Here is a 17,360-nt window from a genome sequence, read left to right on the forward strand (position 1 = left end):
AGTACTGTAGCAGACGATAATTCGCCCAAGTCGCCGATGACACGGCGCCGATGACCAGTCAGAACGAAGGAGGCAAAAAAGAAGAGCACGATCTGCGGGAAGTCTTTTTCTTAGCGTTTGGGAGGGGAGTGGGAGCCTCGGAGTCTTGGGGTCTGGGTCGGGAATTTGGCTGGTTCTAGAAAGCTTATGCCGACTGGGAGGTTGAAGGGAGGTATCACTTGGCGACGGAGCACTTCCGAGATAGCATTCAGCAGTCAGAGCTGATGATTCATATTTCGACTCAGAGATAGATAATGAATGTCGATAGTCGGATCTGCTTGCCACGATATATACGGGGTGACGGAGTTCAGTGGACCTAGTTGCAGATGGCCGATGGCTCACCGGGGCGATTTGATAATTATCGACCGAATTGACACACGGATCCCGATAAGGGTAGGTATCCGTGCCGAGTAGTTGGAGACTAGGAGCAAAGTAGATTGGAGTGTCTTGTGGAGGTCTCCCACGTGAGGACACTCATTATTATTATCGAAGAACGGCCAGACAACGCCACACAGGCACTCTATGACGAATCCATTCATATCATCAACGTTCGCTGAGAGGCATAAACACGGTCACCTCCGATCCACAGCGGAGCAATGACACCTGGTATCGATACAGCATCTGATGCAAACATAATATATACATGCAACATGGAGAATATCAGCCCTCCAACTCTACGCTATGCTCATCCCTCGTCCCATTCTATTGCAACACAAAGCTATAGCCTTAGTTCGCTCCGTCCGTAGAATTCACCAAGTGATCCGTCCGGACAATGTAGTCATCATCCCCATTAGCAACATCGGGCGAGGAATCAGACTCTCCGCCTCCACCCGAGACAGCCTTATTCTTCCATTTGCCCTTGCCCTTGCTGCTTGTAGATTGGCCGCTGACACTTCGCATCATCGCCGAGCCGGCCTTCCCTTTACCTTTCCCACCGCCAGGAGAAGGATGGTCCCCATTCGTAACTGGTCCATCAATGAATCCATCAAGTTGGCCCCCCAGCTTGAGCGCTTCAAGAGCGTCGCCGATGGTCTGCGGCGCCTTGGACTCTGACCCTGTGCTCTGTGGCCCCTGCTTCTTGTCGTCGGATTCGAATTGTCGCCGGATCCGCTCGAAATGTTCCAGTTCCTTGGCACTGCAGGGATATTAGCAAGACCTCTTTCCATAATCTTATCAAGTATTGGCCAGTAACGTACCTGACGCTGGGAACCATCTCGCTCTGAGCCCGGTTGAAATCTTCCTCCGTCACCATGACAGCGACGTCCTCCGGCGTCGCGAGATGGTCAAAGAAGTATGCAGTACTAACCGGCCCGCCCGGTAGCTGCTTGATTTTCTCGTCCACCGCCGTCGCCTTGCGCGTGATAGCCTTGAGCATAGCGTCGGAGCACAGAGCATAAAGATCGGCACCCGTATAAGTAAGGGGAAGCCGGTCGGCGACCCGGCGCAGCGACACCTCGGGATCGAGTGTGAACTTTCTCGTCAAAGCCTCAAGGATCGTAGCTTGTTTCTCATGCGTATCGGAAACACCTAGGTAGAGCATCTTGTCGAAACGGCCAGGACGCAAAAGGGCCGTATCCAGTAGGTCGGGACGATTGGTGGCGCCGATAACAAATACACCACCGCTGTTCTCTTCACCACCGTTCATCCCATCTAGCTCGGCAAGCAACTGACTGACGATGCGGTCCATCACACCGCCACTGTCGCCTTGGTTTCCACGCTTCGGCGCGACCGAGTCCAGCTCATCAAAGAAAACAACACAAGGCCGAGCATCCCGGGCGCGCTGGAACACTCGCCGCACATTCGCCTCGGATTCACCAATGTACATATTGAGCAGCTCGGGACCCTTGACGGAGAAGAAGTTGAGGGAGAATTCGGTGGCAATGGCTTTGGCAAGCAAGGTCTTTCCGGTACCGGGAGGACCATAGAACAGAATACCACTGCGCTTCTTCATGCCCTTGGCAAAGAGCTCGGGTCTTTCAAGAGGCAGCTGAATAGTTTCAACCAAGGCATCCTTCACATTAGTCAGTCCACCCACGTCCTCCCAGCTGACGTTTGGAATCTTGGGGGCCCCAATGGAGTCGGCAAAATTCTTCCTCGCAGCTTCAACAGCGGCGTCGAAATCGGCCTTGGTGACACCTCGTGCGGCATCGCCGCCAGAGACAAGCACGTCCCTGACACTGACTTTGGATCCTGACGCGACGTTGCTTGCCGTTTCCGCTAGCTTTTCCAGGCGGGCGGTTCTGATGGCCGAGGCTCTTTCGATGACATCAACTAAATCACCTGCAACCAAAGCGGCAGTCTTCAGAGCTACCGATCCCAAGTCGACGTCGGGTGACAGTCTGATGCTTCGTTCAGCGACAGCATTCCGGAGAATGCCCTCACGCTCCTTCTCTTCTGGCGCAGTCATTTCGAATTCGTGAGTGAACATGCTGCGGATCCCTTCGGGAATCTGCTCCACATCCGTGGTTGTGGCAATAACAACTCTCGCGTCTGAAAGGATTTCTGCCATCGCCGACACGATTCTATCGGCAGTCAACACCTCAATGTGCTTGATGAGAAGCGCTGTGCAGTGCGATCCACAGTGAAATGCCCTCTCGGCTCTCGCTTTAAGGTAGGCTTCTGTTTTCACGTCGCCGCCATTGGCGCCGCCCTCAGTCAGGATGTCGTAGGCATCAATAGGAAAGGTATGAAGGCCAATGTCTGCACACGCGCGCGTTGCGACGGTAGCCTTTCCAATATGTCTTTGCTGCGACCTCAAAAGAATCACAACAGGTTTCATTCCCAGTTGAATAGCGCGAGGACTCGTTGCCACTGCCATGAGCTCGCGGATCCGTTTTTGCACTGGCGGTATGAACAGCTGCGGTGGCTCAGTGACTAGACCATGGGGGGCCGGCGCATTGCTAATGGACTTTGGTACGGATTTCACCCCAAGCCAATACTCCCAACCGTTCTCCAAGGTGCCCGGAACCCGGCTAACATCGCTTCCCGCCTGCACCATCCTAGTCGTCGCAGAGTCAATAACGGCTACCCCTCCCCATTGATCGTCTTCATCCTGATCCTCGGACTTGCCGGGAACCACATGAGCGACGCGGAACCATGCCACGCCAACCTTTTTCACACCACCCTGCGCGGACTCATTGGCTTGATTAAAACGTGTTGTCAAATCTTCGTCTGGAGTGCTTGCATCCGTGGCTGCGGCACCAGAGAAAACAGCTCTACCAAGTCCCTCATCAACACTGATGCCAACAAGATCACCGCTTTTCAAGATCCGCCTTTTCGACTCGAAATACTGCTTAAGTCCTGCGAACAAGGCCGGCTGGAGGACACGATCCATAGAGAGCGGCGTAGAAACCTTCAAGAGGTTCACCTCTTTAGCCAAAGGCGGCTGCCTGGCCGAGCCGGCCTTGACTTGGTGCAGAATAGCGGACTTCGAAGGGCCGTTAACCGTGGCAAATGCCATCGGCGAGATGCGCACATATTTCGTGTTCTCAAGATTGTTCAACAGCAATGGAGAAGCATAGACCGACGGAGTGAGACGTAGAGCAGGGCGTTGCGAGATGCTGGGACGCCTGTCAGAAGATTGGTTGATCGAATACCTAGGTTTGGCAGACGGAAGGCCTGGCAAGCCGTAGATTTTTACTGGTCGCCAATTACCATGCTCTTCCTCATGCTCGTTGAAGCTTCCGAGCTGGATCGACGAGAATATATTCGCCTGGGGTTCCTCTGTGGCCTCGATTCTCACCCAGTCCCCGGAAAAACAGCCGATTTTCGCAAGCGTGCTGATGTCTACATAGATGAATGACTCCGGGTCATCGTCTTCCCGGGGCCTGGGGTGTAGGAGCTCGATTGGAATTCCACGAAGTAAACCTTCCGCCTTGAAGATTTTGCCGGGTCCTCTCCCCGGGCGCAAAGTCGCCGACGTAAAGTTAGATGCCACTGACCCAGGGGTGTGAATGCCATCAAGTCTCCGACCACCAGCACGGGGTGTAGCGGAAGTGATTGAGGACAGAACACCGGAGGGTGGTTGCGGAAGTTCCGGGGCTGCCAGCGAGATCATATCCTCCAGCGAGTCATCTGAGGTGTCACTCGCATTGCCGACCGAACCMTCGGTTTCCGAATCATCAGGCGGAGTTGTGCTCTCCATTTCGGTCCCGCTCTCACTGGGCTTGTCTTCAGCGGCCGAGTAAAATTGCTCGTTTGATGTATCGTCCGCCTCGTCTTCCGCAACCTGCTTGAGCAGACCCGGCCTTGACCGTAGACTCCTTTGCGCCCTGTGGCCCTGTGGGCGCGATTGAATGAGAACAATCTTGGTCGTAGACGCAAGCAAGCCTTGAGACACGGGTTCGCAGAACGAAATGTGAGCAGGAGGGGGCGGAGCATAGGTGATTGGATGGGGTGGGAGCGGGAGCGGTAGTACATCGCCGGTGTGCACCACTTTCTGTGTCCCTAGAGCTTCTCTGACGGCAGCGGTAAGTCTTTCTTCCACCTCAGCCGCCGCCTTCTTCGTGAATCTCTTTGGCTCCAGGCCCTTTCCCGCCTTTGCCCAGAGGCCGTTCGGTCCGTGCATATTCGTAGTAAACCCGCCAGCGAACCTGCTCTGCACATCATCATGGTTCCGAAGCAAGTCCCGCTCTACCGTTACATAAACAGTATCCAAGCGCAAAGGAACGACGTCCAGAGCTCGAATCTCCACAACACGCTGCGCTTGCAGAGAGTGGCGCGTAGGATCGAGTTTGGTCAGAGTCTGTATGAACGGCTGGAGGGAGTCTGCGGAATCCGGAAAAAGGACCGTCGAGTGCGGGAGCGGCGAGGGACGGGAACGATCTAAAGACTCCAACCTGACAGGAACAATCGTCCACGCCAGATCATCTACAGCGCTAGAACCCGGAGTATAGGGCGAGATGGCAAGATAGCGAATGCCATCATCATCTGTAATACAATCGGCGACTTAGCATGCAATCATACGACTCTAGCAGTAGCTTTTGCTACGGGCTCTGTAAAGCCTTTCAGCTCACTCACCTGTTACGGAGGGCGGCTGAAAGAGGTCGTTCGCCAGGTCCTCAGACACAATCCCGATGCTTCCACGCAGCTGGCTGTCCAAAGCTAGCCGCGCAGATATAGGGGCCCTATTGCGTAAACGCCGTTTTGCGATATTTCGCCTTCGCCGTCTTGGTTGTTCGGACGCACGGTCAAGGTGTGGAAAGTCCATGGTGAATCGCGGTGTGGTGTCGTGTCCGGGGTAATCGCCGAGGGGCGCGGACGATACAGGGTCTGGTGCAAAGATTGTGGGAGGGTGTATTTATCAAGTCAACAAGACATATTAGTCGTCCGGTAGCGACAGAACACAAAAAGGCCAAGCAAGAGACAATGACCGCAGATGTTGTAGAGAATTCTTTCTAGCTCAAGTGCGGGCAGAAGAACAGTGGTTGGAGAAAGTCCGGGGGAGCAAGTGACTGTTCGGCACCGCCCGAGCGTTCTGCCACTTCCCGAGCCGAGGTCCAGCTGCACTGCTTCACAAGATGCGGTGATTAAGTGGACTGTCGTATAAGTTAGGACTCACTTAATGCTGCATTCAAAAGACCTCTGAGCCAATTTTCACTCTTTAAGAGCATAGCTGGTGCTTGAGGATAAAAGGTCCAAGACACGACAGCATGTAGTCCTTTCAATACGAAGTCCACATTGAGATTCCCCGCCCATTGGTAGTGCTCCGAGTTTTTTGCCTTCTCCGCTCCTCAGTCTCCAAGTTTCAAGATCGCCATTGCAGTAAACAGCGATTTCGATTGGCAAATGAAACGGAAACAAAAGGTACTGTTGATCGAACATTCTTCATACTTCAGCGGTCACCAATTTGAAGGAGATAATCGTCGGCCTTATAGTAGGTTTGCATCGTACACTCTCGACGTACATACTGTACAGACTACCATCTTGAAGCCTCCCGCTGGGGGCCATCAAGAACCCTTCATATTAGAGAGATGATCGGAGAGTATAATCCCATTCCATAGCCAGGCCGGAAGTATAAGAGAAAGCCGAGGGTGTGATAGGCGTATCTGAGCTCAGCCCGAACAACAGTGGTTAGGTATATATATCAGCGAGGAACACTTCTTGCAAGCTAATTTAGATAAACGTAAGATTCATGGTCCTGACTCGCTCGTAACCTAGGTACGTTCGTTTCCCAGACTCATGCCCGAGGGTTTCCAGGACTTGTACATTGCGTGGCCTCCCTTTGCTTAACCTAGATAGCCCTCGACCTGTTCTACTCTTTTGACATCCTCGCCAAACATAACGCTAGGAACCGAGAAATCAAGTGTTGAATATAGGATTGCGTCAGGCATTGCAACTTATATATGGCCTCGAGGATACTAAGAAGAATGACTGGTGACACTGATGGAATAGTATCTAGTGGCACTGGCACAGCAAAGAACTCCTTGCTGTTGCCTGCCTAGAGTACTGAAGACGTGCTGGTGAGCGGATGACCGCACCTATCCGACCATGGCCAGCACCTCTTGGACAATCTGCTTTGTGATTGCGTTCCATTGTGATTGCTGAATACTGCAAGGCAAGTTTCAGATCGTGTACTAAGTTTTGTAGAGAAAGAAGATCACTGGGATAGCTCAAGTCATGTAAAATGAATTCAGCCTGAAGATGTTTGAAATATGCCAAAGAAGCATGGCCGGTGTTAGAGAATGTTTACCTAGCTCTTGGTCTTCATGAATGCTAGGCAGGGGATTTTCGAGATTCAGGGGACTTGCCAAAGATGAGAAATAGGACCTCAGTTTTGCTAGGGACAGTCCCAATACTGGAGGGGTTGTTTACAGCAACTATAACTGAATCGTTCTGCTTGGTCCCTTGTACTACACGGCGTCGTAGACAACCGATGCCAAGGTAGTCTACGGAGGCAGGCGTTGTAGAAAGCAGTTACACGTCGGGCGCGAGACTCCAACATCCTGGTCTGATTCGTTTGGCGCAAAACAGGGCCCTATCCAGCGGCAAGGGATTGACCAACTGGGCAAGGCACCGGTAGAGAAGGTCCAATATGATGATAACCCCAGCATTTATATCTGCTGACTGTGGAAGCGGCAGTGTCTCTGGAGTGTGGATGGGTGTAGTAGATCGCGTCCATACAGGGCTCTAGATAGTCCATCCTCAATGGGAGCCGCGAGAGCACACTGAGAGTAAAGAACTAATAAAGCGTATGACAGCTTGGGATAGTCAAAGTCGACGACTTCCTGAGACAAATAACGTACTCCATACCTTGTTATGTCGGGGTTTGTTTCTTAGCTTCGCCAAGCGTGGCGGAGTCAATCAAGCCACCATGGTAATGGCCGCCCAAGACATGGGAATAATAATAAGAATTCCATCTCATGTCAACACTTGAACTGCCCGTTCAACTGCCTGAGTATCCAGTGTGGGTCTGGGTACTCTCTAGATGTAAACCAGAGGAAATGTAGCCTGAACCCTGAAGCCCCAACCGTGGAGCCGATCAGCAGGTATCAGACGATGCCAGTTGTTCACTTCAAGTCCTAGACTAGGGGAAACGAAGTACTCCCTGCAGAGTACAAAAGCCGTCACCGACATCTGGTGATAATCTGGGGAATCCGATTGGATCCAAGCCTGATTTGAGCGGTCGAGCTGGAACGACACTGCTCCCTTATGTCAGAGGCTTCTCCGAGAGTGGCCAGACTCTGTGAAAGAGGGATGAGGCTCAAAGACTCCGCACATAGCCACATACTTGACATGGGTGGGTGCAGTCAAGTACGTAACCACTCAAAATTGAGCTGCCTACGCGCTGATGGATAGTCGCTGCGTAAGTGTCTTCTGGCTACGAGGCCCTCACTTAGTGGACGAGAGGGTGTGTTGAGATGCTAAAGATGATTATTAAGAGAAGATCGAGTCGTTATCCATGGAATAAGGAGGAATGTCGAATCATATCACCCATGTGAGCGAGTCCAGGATGTCCGTCGTGTTTGAGCCAGGATGAGAAACCAGTTGTCCAAAAGACGGGACATTCTGAGACATGACCATGGTAACGACTGTAACGACCGTGACAGCCATGACCATCCATTTATTGATCAACGTCCGATCGTTAACGGGAAATGTTTTCGACATAGCTTTAGGGACAATTATGAGAAACAATTCCAAAGTATATAACTTTCTCAAGAATTCCTTTACCTCTGCGTACATAGTAATTTCTTCGTATGTTCTGTTTTAAGTGGTCATTTAGGCCACTTTTCGAAGCGCTAGGGAAGAGTAAAGGCATTACCTATGTACTCGTATTGCGCTCGTAAGCATCGTCTCTACGAAAGTAAACCAAAGTACGAGTCCTTCTGCGCCCTTGTCTTCCAATTGTTTGAGGCTCAGTCGGGGTCCCAAAATGTCCGACTCCGTTGGTCCTCATTTCGGATTGTTGAACTGTCCGACCCCTTCAGATACAGAGTTTCTAACTTGTATCATACCTACATAGTCCAAAACTAGTTAGCCGGTAATCCATACCTAAATCAAAGGACTGTAAAAAGTAAAAGGAAACCCCTTAAAGAGGGCCAAATAGGGTGGAAATAATGGAGCCAAACGGCAATTGCATTAGACTGATGTTGTAATTCCCTTGTATCGCCCCTGATATTTTTGTCACTCCAGCAGGAAATTTGCCCTTTCGATACGTAATGGAGTAGTAAAATACAACCCAGGATCACAGCCCCAGATACGACGGTATGATACACTACCTTACCTTAGCTTACCTAGGCCGACTACTCCGTACGCCGATTGCTGATCGGGCAAAGCGCCACGACAGTGGGGCCTTCGCAACGAGGCTATGAATAACAATCCAACCAGAACTCTGCTATTCTGCTCGTTTTTTTCCTTTCTGKGATTAGGGGGCTCGTCTATCAGGCAGACATCGAAACCACCTCAGCTCGCGGACCAGCAGATCCGCGCCGGACGAACAGCCTCCATTAGTGTCGATGTCAGCCTGTCGTCGCAGACATAGACAATCCCACTCCCTCGAATCCGTCATCATCATCATTGTTCTTATTATCACATTTTCATCGCCTTACCTGTGCGCTCAACTTTGCCCTTCCTCCTATTTTCGACAGTCACTTTTGCCGTGTGTGTTAACGTCAAAATAGAGAGAATTCGGACATTGAAGGTCGCCATTTACCTCGATATAGACTTTGTCCATCTCTCATAAGACTTTCGAACGAGATTATCTCCATCCTTTGTTATCTACAACAGTGGTCCTACTTCGCATTCACATATTCGTTCCAACGCCTGTCGCCTACTTCTTGGTTACTCGGTGTCGTAGTACTGTTCAACTTTGCTGGAGTCTTGCATTTCACCCGACTCTACCAAGCGTGGAGATACGGTCATCTTAGAGAGTATCGCGCTGCCTTCAAGGGATCATCTATCAACTCGGTCATTCTCTCCATCCACAGCCAATTGTTATTACGGTGAGTTTTGCATCTTCAGTTTAGATTTTATTCCTTCGTCTGCTTCACGGTCGTCGCTTTGCTGGGATTAAATAGCTAATCCGCGATGGAGACCGAGCCATTGACTCGCATGTACGTCATTTGAATCACCAGGATAGTCATTCTCTTGAATACGTATATTACATCGCACCAGGTGAGTCACACACTTGCTGGACTAGCCGGCACCCCAGCATTTGGGCCAATCTGTTCTCTTCCGCTAACTTGCTAAGTCTGCCCTGCACTGTGACTCGTGCTTGCCTTTCTCAGCCATGTCGACCTCGCAGGCTGAGCATGCCCGGGTTCACCCGCGTCGGCGTCCCTTAAAGACAGCACCCCCCTCTCTTTCTTCTTCGACATCGCTGGAAAGCTATGTCGCAGACTCGTCGTCGCCGTCGCCAAACTTGAGTTTGAGGAAAGGAGAAACGTTCCATTCGCCTTCCCCACCACCCACAGACGATCTTGATCCGGTGCTTAGCTTTAGGTCTCTGCCCCAGCGCTCACCTACATGCCCCAGAAGCCTAGAGGCCATCGCCGCCCGAGAGCAGCGCATGGTCGACTACCTGAGCAATCTTAACCTCAACTCCTTGGAACCGTCTTCTCCTCTTTCCGACAAGAACAACGGAGACGATCTTCCTGTTCCTCGAGCCATCCTTCAAGCCCACATAGATTCTCAGTCAATGGCGGACCGAGTCAGCAAACCTGCTCAATCCTCTCAGCTAGACGCTCCTTCCAAGGTACGCAAGAGCCATTGCCATGCCTCGGACAGTGGACTGGGCACTTCCCTCAGCAGTGAGAACATGTCGGCCTCGGACAAAAGTAAAGGTATGTTCTTTATTAAGCCTCCCGCCGCATTTACTTTTACTAACATGCTTGTTATAGTGAAAGCTGGGCAGTTATCTTATGAATCTCAGTCGTCTGCCAAAGCTGCTACTCGAATGACTCAATCGGCCATCACAAGCTCCATCTCGGCGTTTGATGCTAAGCAATCTCAGAAGCGTCAACTGGGGTTGCCTGCATGCAAGCAGATTGAACGCCTCGTCATCAAGCCCATCCTCAAGGAAGAGAGATTGAAGCCTTTCCATCCCCTCGTTCAAAGTATCCCTCAGCGAATTGTAGATAGAGAAATCGGGTGTCTCCGTGACCTCGAAAAGACACTCTTGTGGTTGGCACCGGTGAGTGAATTTCAAAAGGAGAATGGCGTTCGGTGCATTGCTCATTTATTTTCTCGTTTCTTGAAGAATTACGCAGCTTCCAGAGCTTCGTACCTCCGTTTCTGCGAATTTACGATTCAGTGTCTTCATACGTCGGTCTATCATCTCAACGAACGCGATCAACGGCTGCCGGCAGACAGGCCTTACACTAACGGCTACTTCCTTGATCTCGTCGCACAGATTCGCCGATATGCAGCTATGATTAATGAGTCCCGGAACAGCATGCCTTCTAATAATGAACCAGCACAGGGCAGTGCAAAGGCTAGTGCTCCAAGGTATGTTCTCTCCTCGCCCTCTGGGTGTTTTGCAAGGTTTAACATTACCCACAGTGAACGTGTTACCCTGGAGGGTGGATTATCCAAGAACGGACGGCCTGCTGAACTCGTGGTTCACAAGGACGGCGAGATGATCTCGCTGCGCACAGGCAAGCCCTACGAAGAGAATGCCGTTCCTGCGATGAAGCGTTCCCTCAGCCTTCGCTCCGTCGATGAGGGCGTTGAGCGATCCATGGCTCGTCGCAAGAAGAATGCACCTCCCATGGACATTAACCAGAAGTGCAAAGACTGTGACAAGGTCTTCAAAAGACCTTGTGATCTAACGTAAGTGCAGTTACTGAATCGCTTTCCCCCCCCCCAACAAACACACAAATGACCTACAATCCATTCAAAGCATCTTGCTGACCGATTCCAGGAAACATGAGAAGACGCACTCTCGTCCATGGAAGTGCTCCGAGCCTTCCTGCAAATATCACGAAATTGGATGGCCAACGGAGAAGGAGCGAGACCGCCACATCAACGACAAGCATTCCAGAGCCCCAGCTTTGTACAAGTGCAAATTCGCGCCATGTACCTACTCATCAAAGAGAGAAAGTAACTGCAAGCAGCACATGGAGAAGGCTCACGGCTGGGATTACGTTCGCTCCAAGCATAATGGCAGGAGCAGCAAGAAGGGTCCCAACGGAACTACGCCCCAGACTCCTAGCATTTCTACTCCTAGCTCGAAGGCTCAGGACATTGCAACACCACTTACCGGTTCCGCACCCTCGCCCTTCGAACCCGTCACTGTTTATCCTCAGAACCCGCCGTTCTCATTTGCGGATCCCCCTACCCAAACAGGTAGCGGCGACTTCCCACTTTTCACTGCGAATAGCCCATTCGAGGATCTAGCCGCTGGGGTAAATGGTTTCAGCCCGCTGCCAACCACTTCTTTGGACTTTCAAGCGTTTCAGTCCCAGCTCGAAGGGGCTGACCCTAATGGCCTCATTCCCCTGACTTTCGATCGTCAATCGTTCGACTCCGCGTCTCCAGTGCCGGACTTGATCAATGGAACCATGGGATTCGATATGTCGCCAGTGGCATCCACCGATAGCAGCAGCCTGAACTTCGACCTGGCATGGAGCCAGCTCGACGCTCAAAATGTCGAGGAAGAATTCACAACTCTGACCATGCAGATGCTCACGCCAGAGCACTCGGTCCCGATGAGTGCCTTGAACTCCTTTTCTCGGGACCCCTCCATCTCGAATCCCTCTCCTCTCCCGGTCCAGAAACAAGAGAATCCCCTCTACACGCCCGACTCTTGCCACGTCGATGAAGGCGTCTCGGATCTTTTCGATCCCAGCTACCAGAGCAAGGCGGATTTTATGCTCTTCGACCAGAATGCCAATTTTGGGGCTGGTTCTGTGGACATGTCCGGTACATGCCATCTCTCGACGCTCCACAACGCGAATCAAATGTTCCCCTCTCTCAATACCGAGGATCTCAATTATATGACTCAGGGGTGGCCCCAAGATATGGAGATGGAACATTTCTAATTTCGCCGGCCATACTCGATCTCCTTGCCTTTGTTCTTTAATTTGCTACTTCTGGAGTCTGGAACCATCGGAAGAGCCGTGTATTTGTTTCTTTCCTTTTGAAAGCGGGTATGGTTATAACTGGGATCACCGCTACTGACAACCTTTCATCCGTCTACCAGTGCGGCATGTTCTGTTAGCGGCTTGACCTTTCTTTCTTGCCAGTCACTCTTTACGGTTATTCCTGGCCCGAGTTGACGTTGATATGTACCTTGGATTGTGTAATCACCCCATGCATGACTATCTATTCCTCCAAGCAATACTCTGCGCTGAATGATTTGTCAAGGATCACTTCTTATCTAGAAGCCCAAATAATTCCTCTAAAATGTCAGTGTGTACTTATGAAGAGCACCTTTTCGTGATCATCACACAGTACTCCTAAGGAAATAAGTAGCCTGCATGAAGATGTAAATCTTGTTGGCATCTTGTCAGCGATTTGATCGTTGGAACCTTAGTAGATACGGGCACATACAAAATATCTCCACGGTAGCATCCTTGATCTCATCCGTAATATGGCGGACGGATTGGCTACCCTAGAAAAGCATTTACCTTTATTCATTTCATCGGGGGACCATGTTGATAGTCTACCTGTTGCTGGATCATATGCCTCTCAATCATAGATAGATGCGATCATGAAATTTCTGCCTGGTGGCTGTGTTTCTTGACTGCTGAGCTGATCAAGGTGTCCGAAAAGCAACACATCGTCTAGTTGTCATTCTAATACAAAGAAATAACTTTGTCCCCTATTTTTGTTCTAGGTACTTAGCTGAATGTCATGTTTTTACCCTTTACGGTAGCTGTATGGATAGCACTCCACTGGCATTCGACGGCGATCCCGCTCTAGGCATCGACGATCCAATACCATCGAAATAGCACCTCATTACAATAGCGGGGCCTACAAGGCTGAGCCCCTCTCAACTGGAGTGCTGGACGCGTCAGTGGCAGCAGGGAAATCCAAAATAAGAGAGTTCGAAGGTACCCCTCGTAGGTGGATAGATATGTAATAATGTGATTCGTACCAGTCCTTACAAATTGGACCTGGATCAATTGTGACGACACCTGCGGAATCGACTCCCCTGTTCTAATTTCTCTACGATGTACCTCTCGTAGCTGCTTTCAGCTTTCCTTAACGAACTCTTTAACCAATAGGTCCTGCTGAGTAATTTTCAGCCTTCGTACAGTTTCTTCGGATACTATTCAGTTTATTATTTTCTTCTACCTTTTCTTATATTCGGCCCCCTGACAAAGACTTTGTCCTGGACGCTTGGCACTGAAAGCGGAGACGTCATCCTGCTTACCCCAAAACAACGTCCTGTCGTACATTAGGCAGACGGATTCTGCCCATTACTTGTGCCGAAGTCAAGCACCATACTCTTCCTTGCGAGGTGAATGGTCTCTCAACGAGTCGATTGAACGAACGGATCGAAGTGATAGATCCCCACTGGCTCGACATGCCTGACGCAAACCCCGCGTCCCATGATGCCGACCGTCTCAAGTCAGCCGGTCGGCCGCTGTCAACTCATGTCCCACCAGGGCAAATTCTGACGGGCAAGCAAGAGCACTGTGAGAATCGTCTCCATTCGGTTAAATTCTGATCGAGGGCGCCTTGCTAACCGGTACAGATCTGAAGCGCGAGCTGATCTCCCGTCAAGTGCGCAACGAAATCACCGAGCTGAACTCCCCGACTGCCCTCCACCGCTTCGGCGCTCCATTCAAATCTGAATTCGGGGAAGTTGCCCCCGTCGATTCTGAACTGCCGATTCTGCGATACATCTTTGTGCATCATGTGCGCAAGTTCCCTTTCCTCGACCAGGCCCGCGAGAAGGAGTTTTGGCAGGATAAGTTGCAGGTGGTGAGTGATTGCACCGATTTGGCTGTCTGTGGGAGCCGGAGAGTAGTGTGACTAACTAACGTCGTTCCTGGTACAGTTCCTCGAGTCGTTCGCTAACAAGCATGTATCGTCCTCGGAAGACCGTTTGGAGGAGACCAAGCGCAGGAAGCTGGCACGGAAAGCTGAAAAGCTCGTCGAGCTGATGATGGTATCGGGAATCCCCACAGCGTCAGGGTATGAAGAGCGGATATCATTCTCGGAGATGGAGGTGGTCGATCGCGGCGCGAACGAGAAGGGCCTACTCGTGAATATGCCGGAAGGCCATGCGATACATGGCTGGGATGTCAATGTGGCAGCGGTACGAGTTACCTCGGTCAAACGGACAGTGCGCTACCATAAACATGCGGTCAGTGATAGGGATAAGCAGGGACTGAAGATATCACATTAACTGACACTCCACTAGGAATTCATCCTCCGTGTGCGGCGGCAAGGCAAGCCTGACATTTTTGTGGCCAGGCGATATGGAGAATTCGCAAAACTTCACAGGAGACTGCGTACAGAGTTCCCGGGTAGAACATTAGCTCCTCTCCCGAGAAAAAATAAGTCATCAACAAGTGCTAGTCTTTTCGGTTCGGCTGACGATGAGGCGTCCTCTATTTCTTCCGTGTCAACTCAAGATACTAGCGAGGGGTACGCTGGCCGAACGCTGGCTCCGGGCCCTCATCACAGTCGGTCATTGTCGCGCTCCTCCATGAGATCATCAAAGTCCGGAAGAATTTCAAGTGAGAGCCCGAGAGCGGCGGTGCTTTACAGGGAGGAGCAGCGCGTCTCTCTCCGTGCATTTCTACGCACTTTGCTGCAGAACAAGCGAGTTTCTGAGTCAAAGGCGATGGAGGAGTTTCTCACAGCAAATCCCGTCACCTTGAATGAAGAGGAATTGACCGATGTAGAAAGAAGAAAAGCAGCAGACGCCATCAGGATTGAGGAGCAGAAGCGCTTCTACGAAATTGCAAGGCAGCGTGCGGCGGAATTGGATGTCTACATGGAGCAGTTCCGCCGAGATATTGTGGAGAGCAGTAAGCAACGAGTCTCAGTGACCCAGGGCCGCCTTTACTGACATCTTGAACTCAGATGGTCTAACAAAATTATTCTCCGAGATCCGTGAAAAGAACACGATAGCGGACCTTAGTCCTCAGTACCAGAAATTCGCTGAATGGCTTCGAATTGAGTGCGTTGATTATCAGGATCTCCAGAAAGTTGTCCATCTTGACTGACTATTACTAGGGTTGCGGCAACTCTCTACCACGTATTCCTGGCTGAGGATAACTCTCCCGAGATGTTTGCGCAGTTCAAGAGGATACATTCTCTTGTCCCGTATACCCTGCTAAAGAATGTCATCCGCATCGCCAATCCTGCGGCTGTGATGAGTGGTGTCCTAGATCTTTTCCTCGCCCAGCCCTTTGGGTCGCGGTCCCTGCTACAACGCATCTTTTCCATGGCTCTAAATGACGGCATTAAGCAATTCCAAAAGTCCATTGACTCGCTGGCAGCCAAGATTGGCGATCCTGTCCTGACTGGGAAGCTAAAAGAATTCGCGCATGCAGATGAGAACATCAAGAATGAAATCCGGACAGAGGCTGCGACTGAAGATGTGGATTTGATCGTTGCCATTCTTCGGTCGGAGCTCATATCACCTGAACTTACTCCTGAACAGGTTGGAAAGGTGTTCAATGCCTATGTGGCCTGGAATCATGCGGTGGACAACGTGGATCTTGAGATGCAAGAAGGGGCTCAGTGGTTCGCGAACTTGAAGCAGTTGCTCAAGCTCTACACTCGCCAACGCGACAAGGCAATGATTCTCAGCATCATCGAGGAGCCTGTCACCCTTCAGTTATTCCGCGATCTCTTCACGATTTTCTACGAACCCCTAGTGCGCGTCTACAAATCGGCGAATGTGTACAGTAGCATTACTGACTTTGCGCAATTTGCCGACGATGCCATTGCTGTGATTGAGAAATGTCACAGGCAGGATGTTTCGGCCGACCCTAACCAAACCGTTCAGGCCTTCATCGATCTCTGTGAACGACACCAGGACAACTTCTACAAGTTTATTCACGAGGTGCACCTTCACGATAATGGCTTGTTTACCTCCCTCATGGGTTGGATTGAAGATATCCTTGAATTCCTGCGCCACGGGCCTCAAGGAGGTAAGCTTGACATGAACGCTTTGTTTCATGGAGCCAAGGATGTCGGGCAGATCGATGAGGCCAAGGCCGTTGAGGAAATTGATTCTTTGATCAAATGGCACGAAGATCGCAAACGGTGGCACTTGAATAAGACGCGACAGAAGATGGCGGCTGACGGCACTGGTAACGAGTCTTTCCCCGGCAACGCGACGTTCCGCGGCAGTGATTTCGGCTTGGATGAGGTATGTGTAATGCAAAGGGCCTGTATTTTCGTGTCTAACCGACTCCCAGGCCGACCTTCAAGATCTCGCCATTTCGGACGCCGAATCCGAACAGTCCGAGGAAATGGAAGAGGACGACCTGGATCCGATCGCCGCTGAGAGGAGACGCCGTATCAAGAAACAGGATCAGCTTCGCCGCACCGCAGGAGAACCGGTCAAGCCGGAGGTCCATGAGATTCTCAAGCTCTCGGAGCCTTTTAACGCTATGTTGAGGCAGGTCCTTGCCGAATAAGCCCGACTCATCGCGATGATACCCCTGCAATTAGTCACTTTTGAGTACGCTTGCCTGTCTGCTTCCTTGCACTTTGCATGCTTTAGATCAGAGCATAGACATCTTGGATAGCTCTTTAGATTCCAACTCCAAATACAAAGGAAGGCGGTATCATAAAACTTCTGTTGCTTTCTTCGGCGGAGTGTTCTCCTGCTTTGGTTTTCGGGCAAGACCACGACCATCTTATCTGCTACTGGTATACGATCGCCTATAATTCCATCACATGATAAGAAA

The 17,360-nt window shown here is 51.0% G+C and overlaps 3 protein-coding genes across 3 annotated transcripts; 2 read left to right on the plus strand and 1 right to left on the minus strand.

Moving 5' to 3' along the window:
• Positions 1 to 765: 765 nt before the first annotated feature.
• Positions 766 to 5,248, minus strand: pex6 (AAA family ATPase peroxin 6; the record flags this gene model as incomplete). The annotated part of the gene is made up of 3 exons (XM_043302250.1): positions 766 to 1,174; positions 1,236 to 4,968; positions 5,059 to 5,248. The coding sequence occupies 3 exons, from the start codon at positions 5,246 to 5,248 to the stop codon at positions 766 to 768; spliced, it is 4,332 nt and encodes a 1,443-aa protein (XP_043158185.1).
• A 4,518-nt stretch (positions 5,249 to 9,766) lies between these two features.
• Positions 9,767 to 12,518, plus strand: ace1 (putative C2H2 transcription factor (Ace1); the record flags this gene model as incomplete). The annotated part of the gene is made up of 5 exons (XM_043302251.1): positions 9,767 to 10,319; positions 10,377 to 10,669; positions 10,736 to 10,983; positions 11,038 to 11,307; positions 11,399 to 12,518. 5 exons carry the CDS (start codon positions 9,767 to 9,769, stop codon positions 12,516 to 12,518), a joined length of 2,484 nt encoding a protein of 827 aa, XP_043158186.1.
• Positions 12,519 to 14,008: 1,490 nt separating this feature from the next.
• Positions 14,009 to 17,087, plus strand: Asppvi_006347 (PX domain-containing protein; the record flags this gene model as incomplete). Its single annotated transcript, XM_043302252.1, has 7 exons — positions 14,009 to 14,120; positions 14,180 to 14,409; positions 14,486 to 14,794; positions 14,852 to 15,464; positions 15,520 to 15,616; positions 15,673 to 16,816; positions 16,866 to 17,087. 7 exons carry the CDS (start codon positions 14,009 to 14,011, stop codon positions 17,085 to 17,087), a joined length of 2,727 nt encoding a protein of 908 aa, XP_043158187.1.
• Between the last annotated feature and the right edge of the window lie 273 nt (positions 17,088 to 17,360).

The sequence above is a fragment of the Aspergillus pseudoviridinutans genome (assembly GCF_018340605.1).
Source record: "Aspergillus pseudoviridinutans IFM 55266 DNA, scaffold_4, whole genome shotgun sequence".
Classification (NCBI taxonomy): domain Eukaryota; kingdom Fungi; phylum Ascomycota; class Eurotiomycetes; order Eurotiales; family Aspergillaceae; genus Aspergillus; species Aspergillus pseudoviridinutans.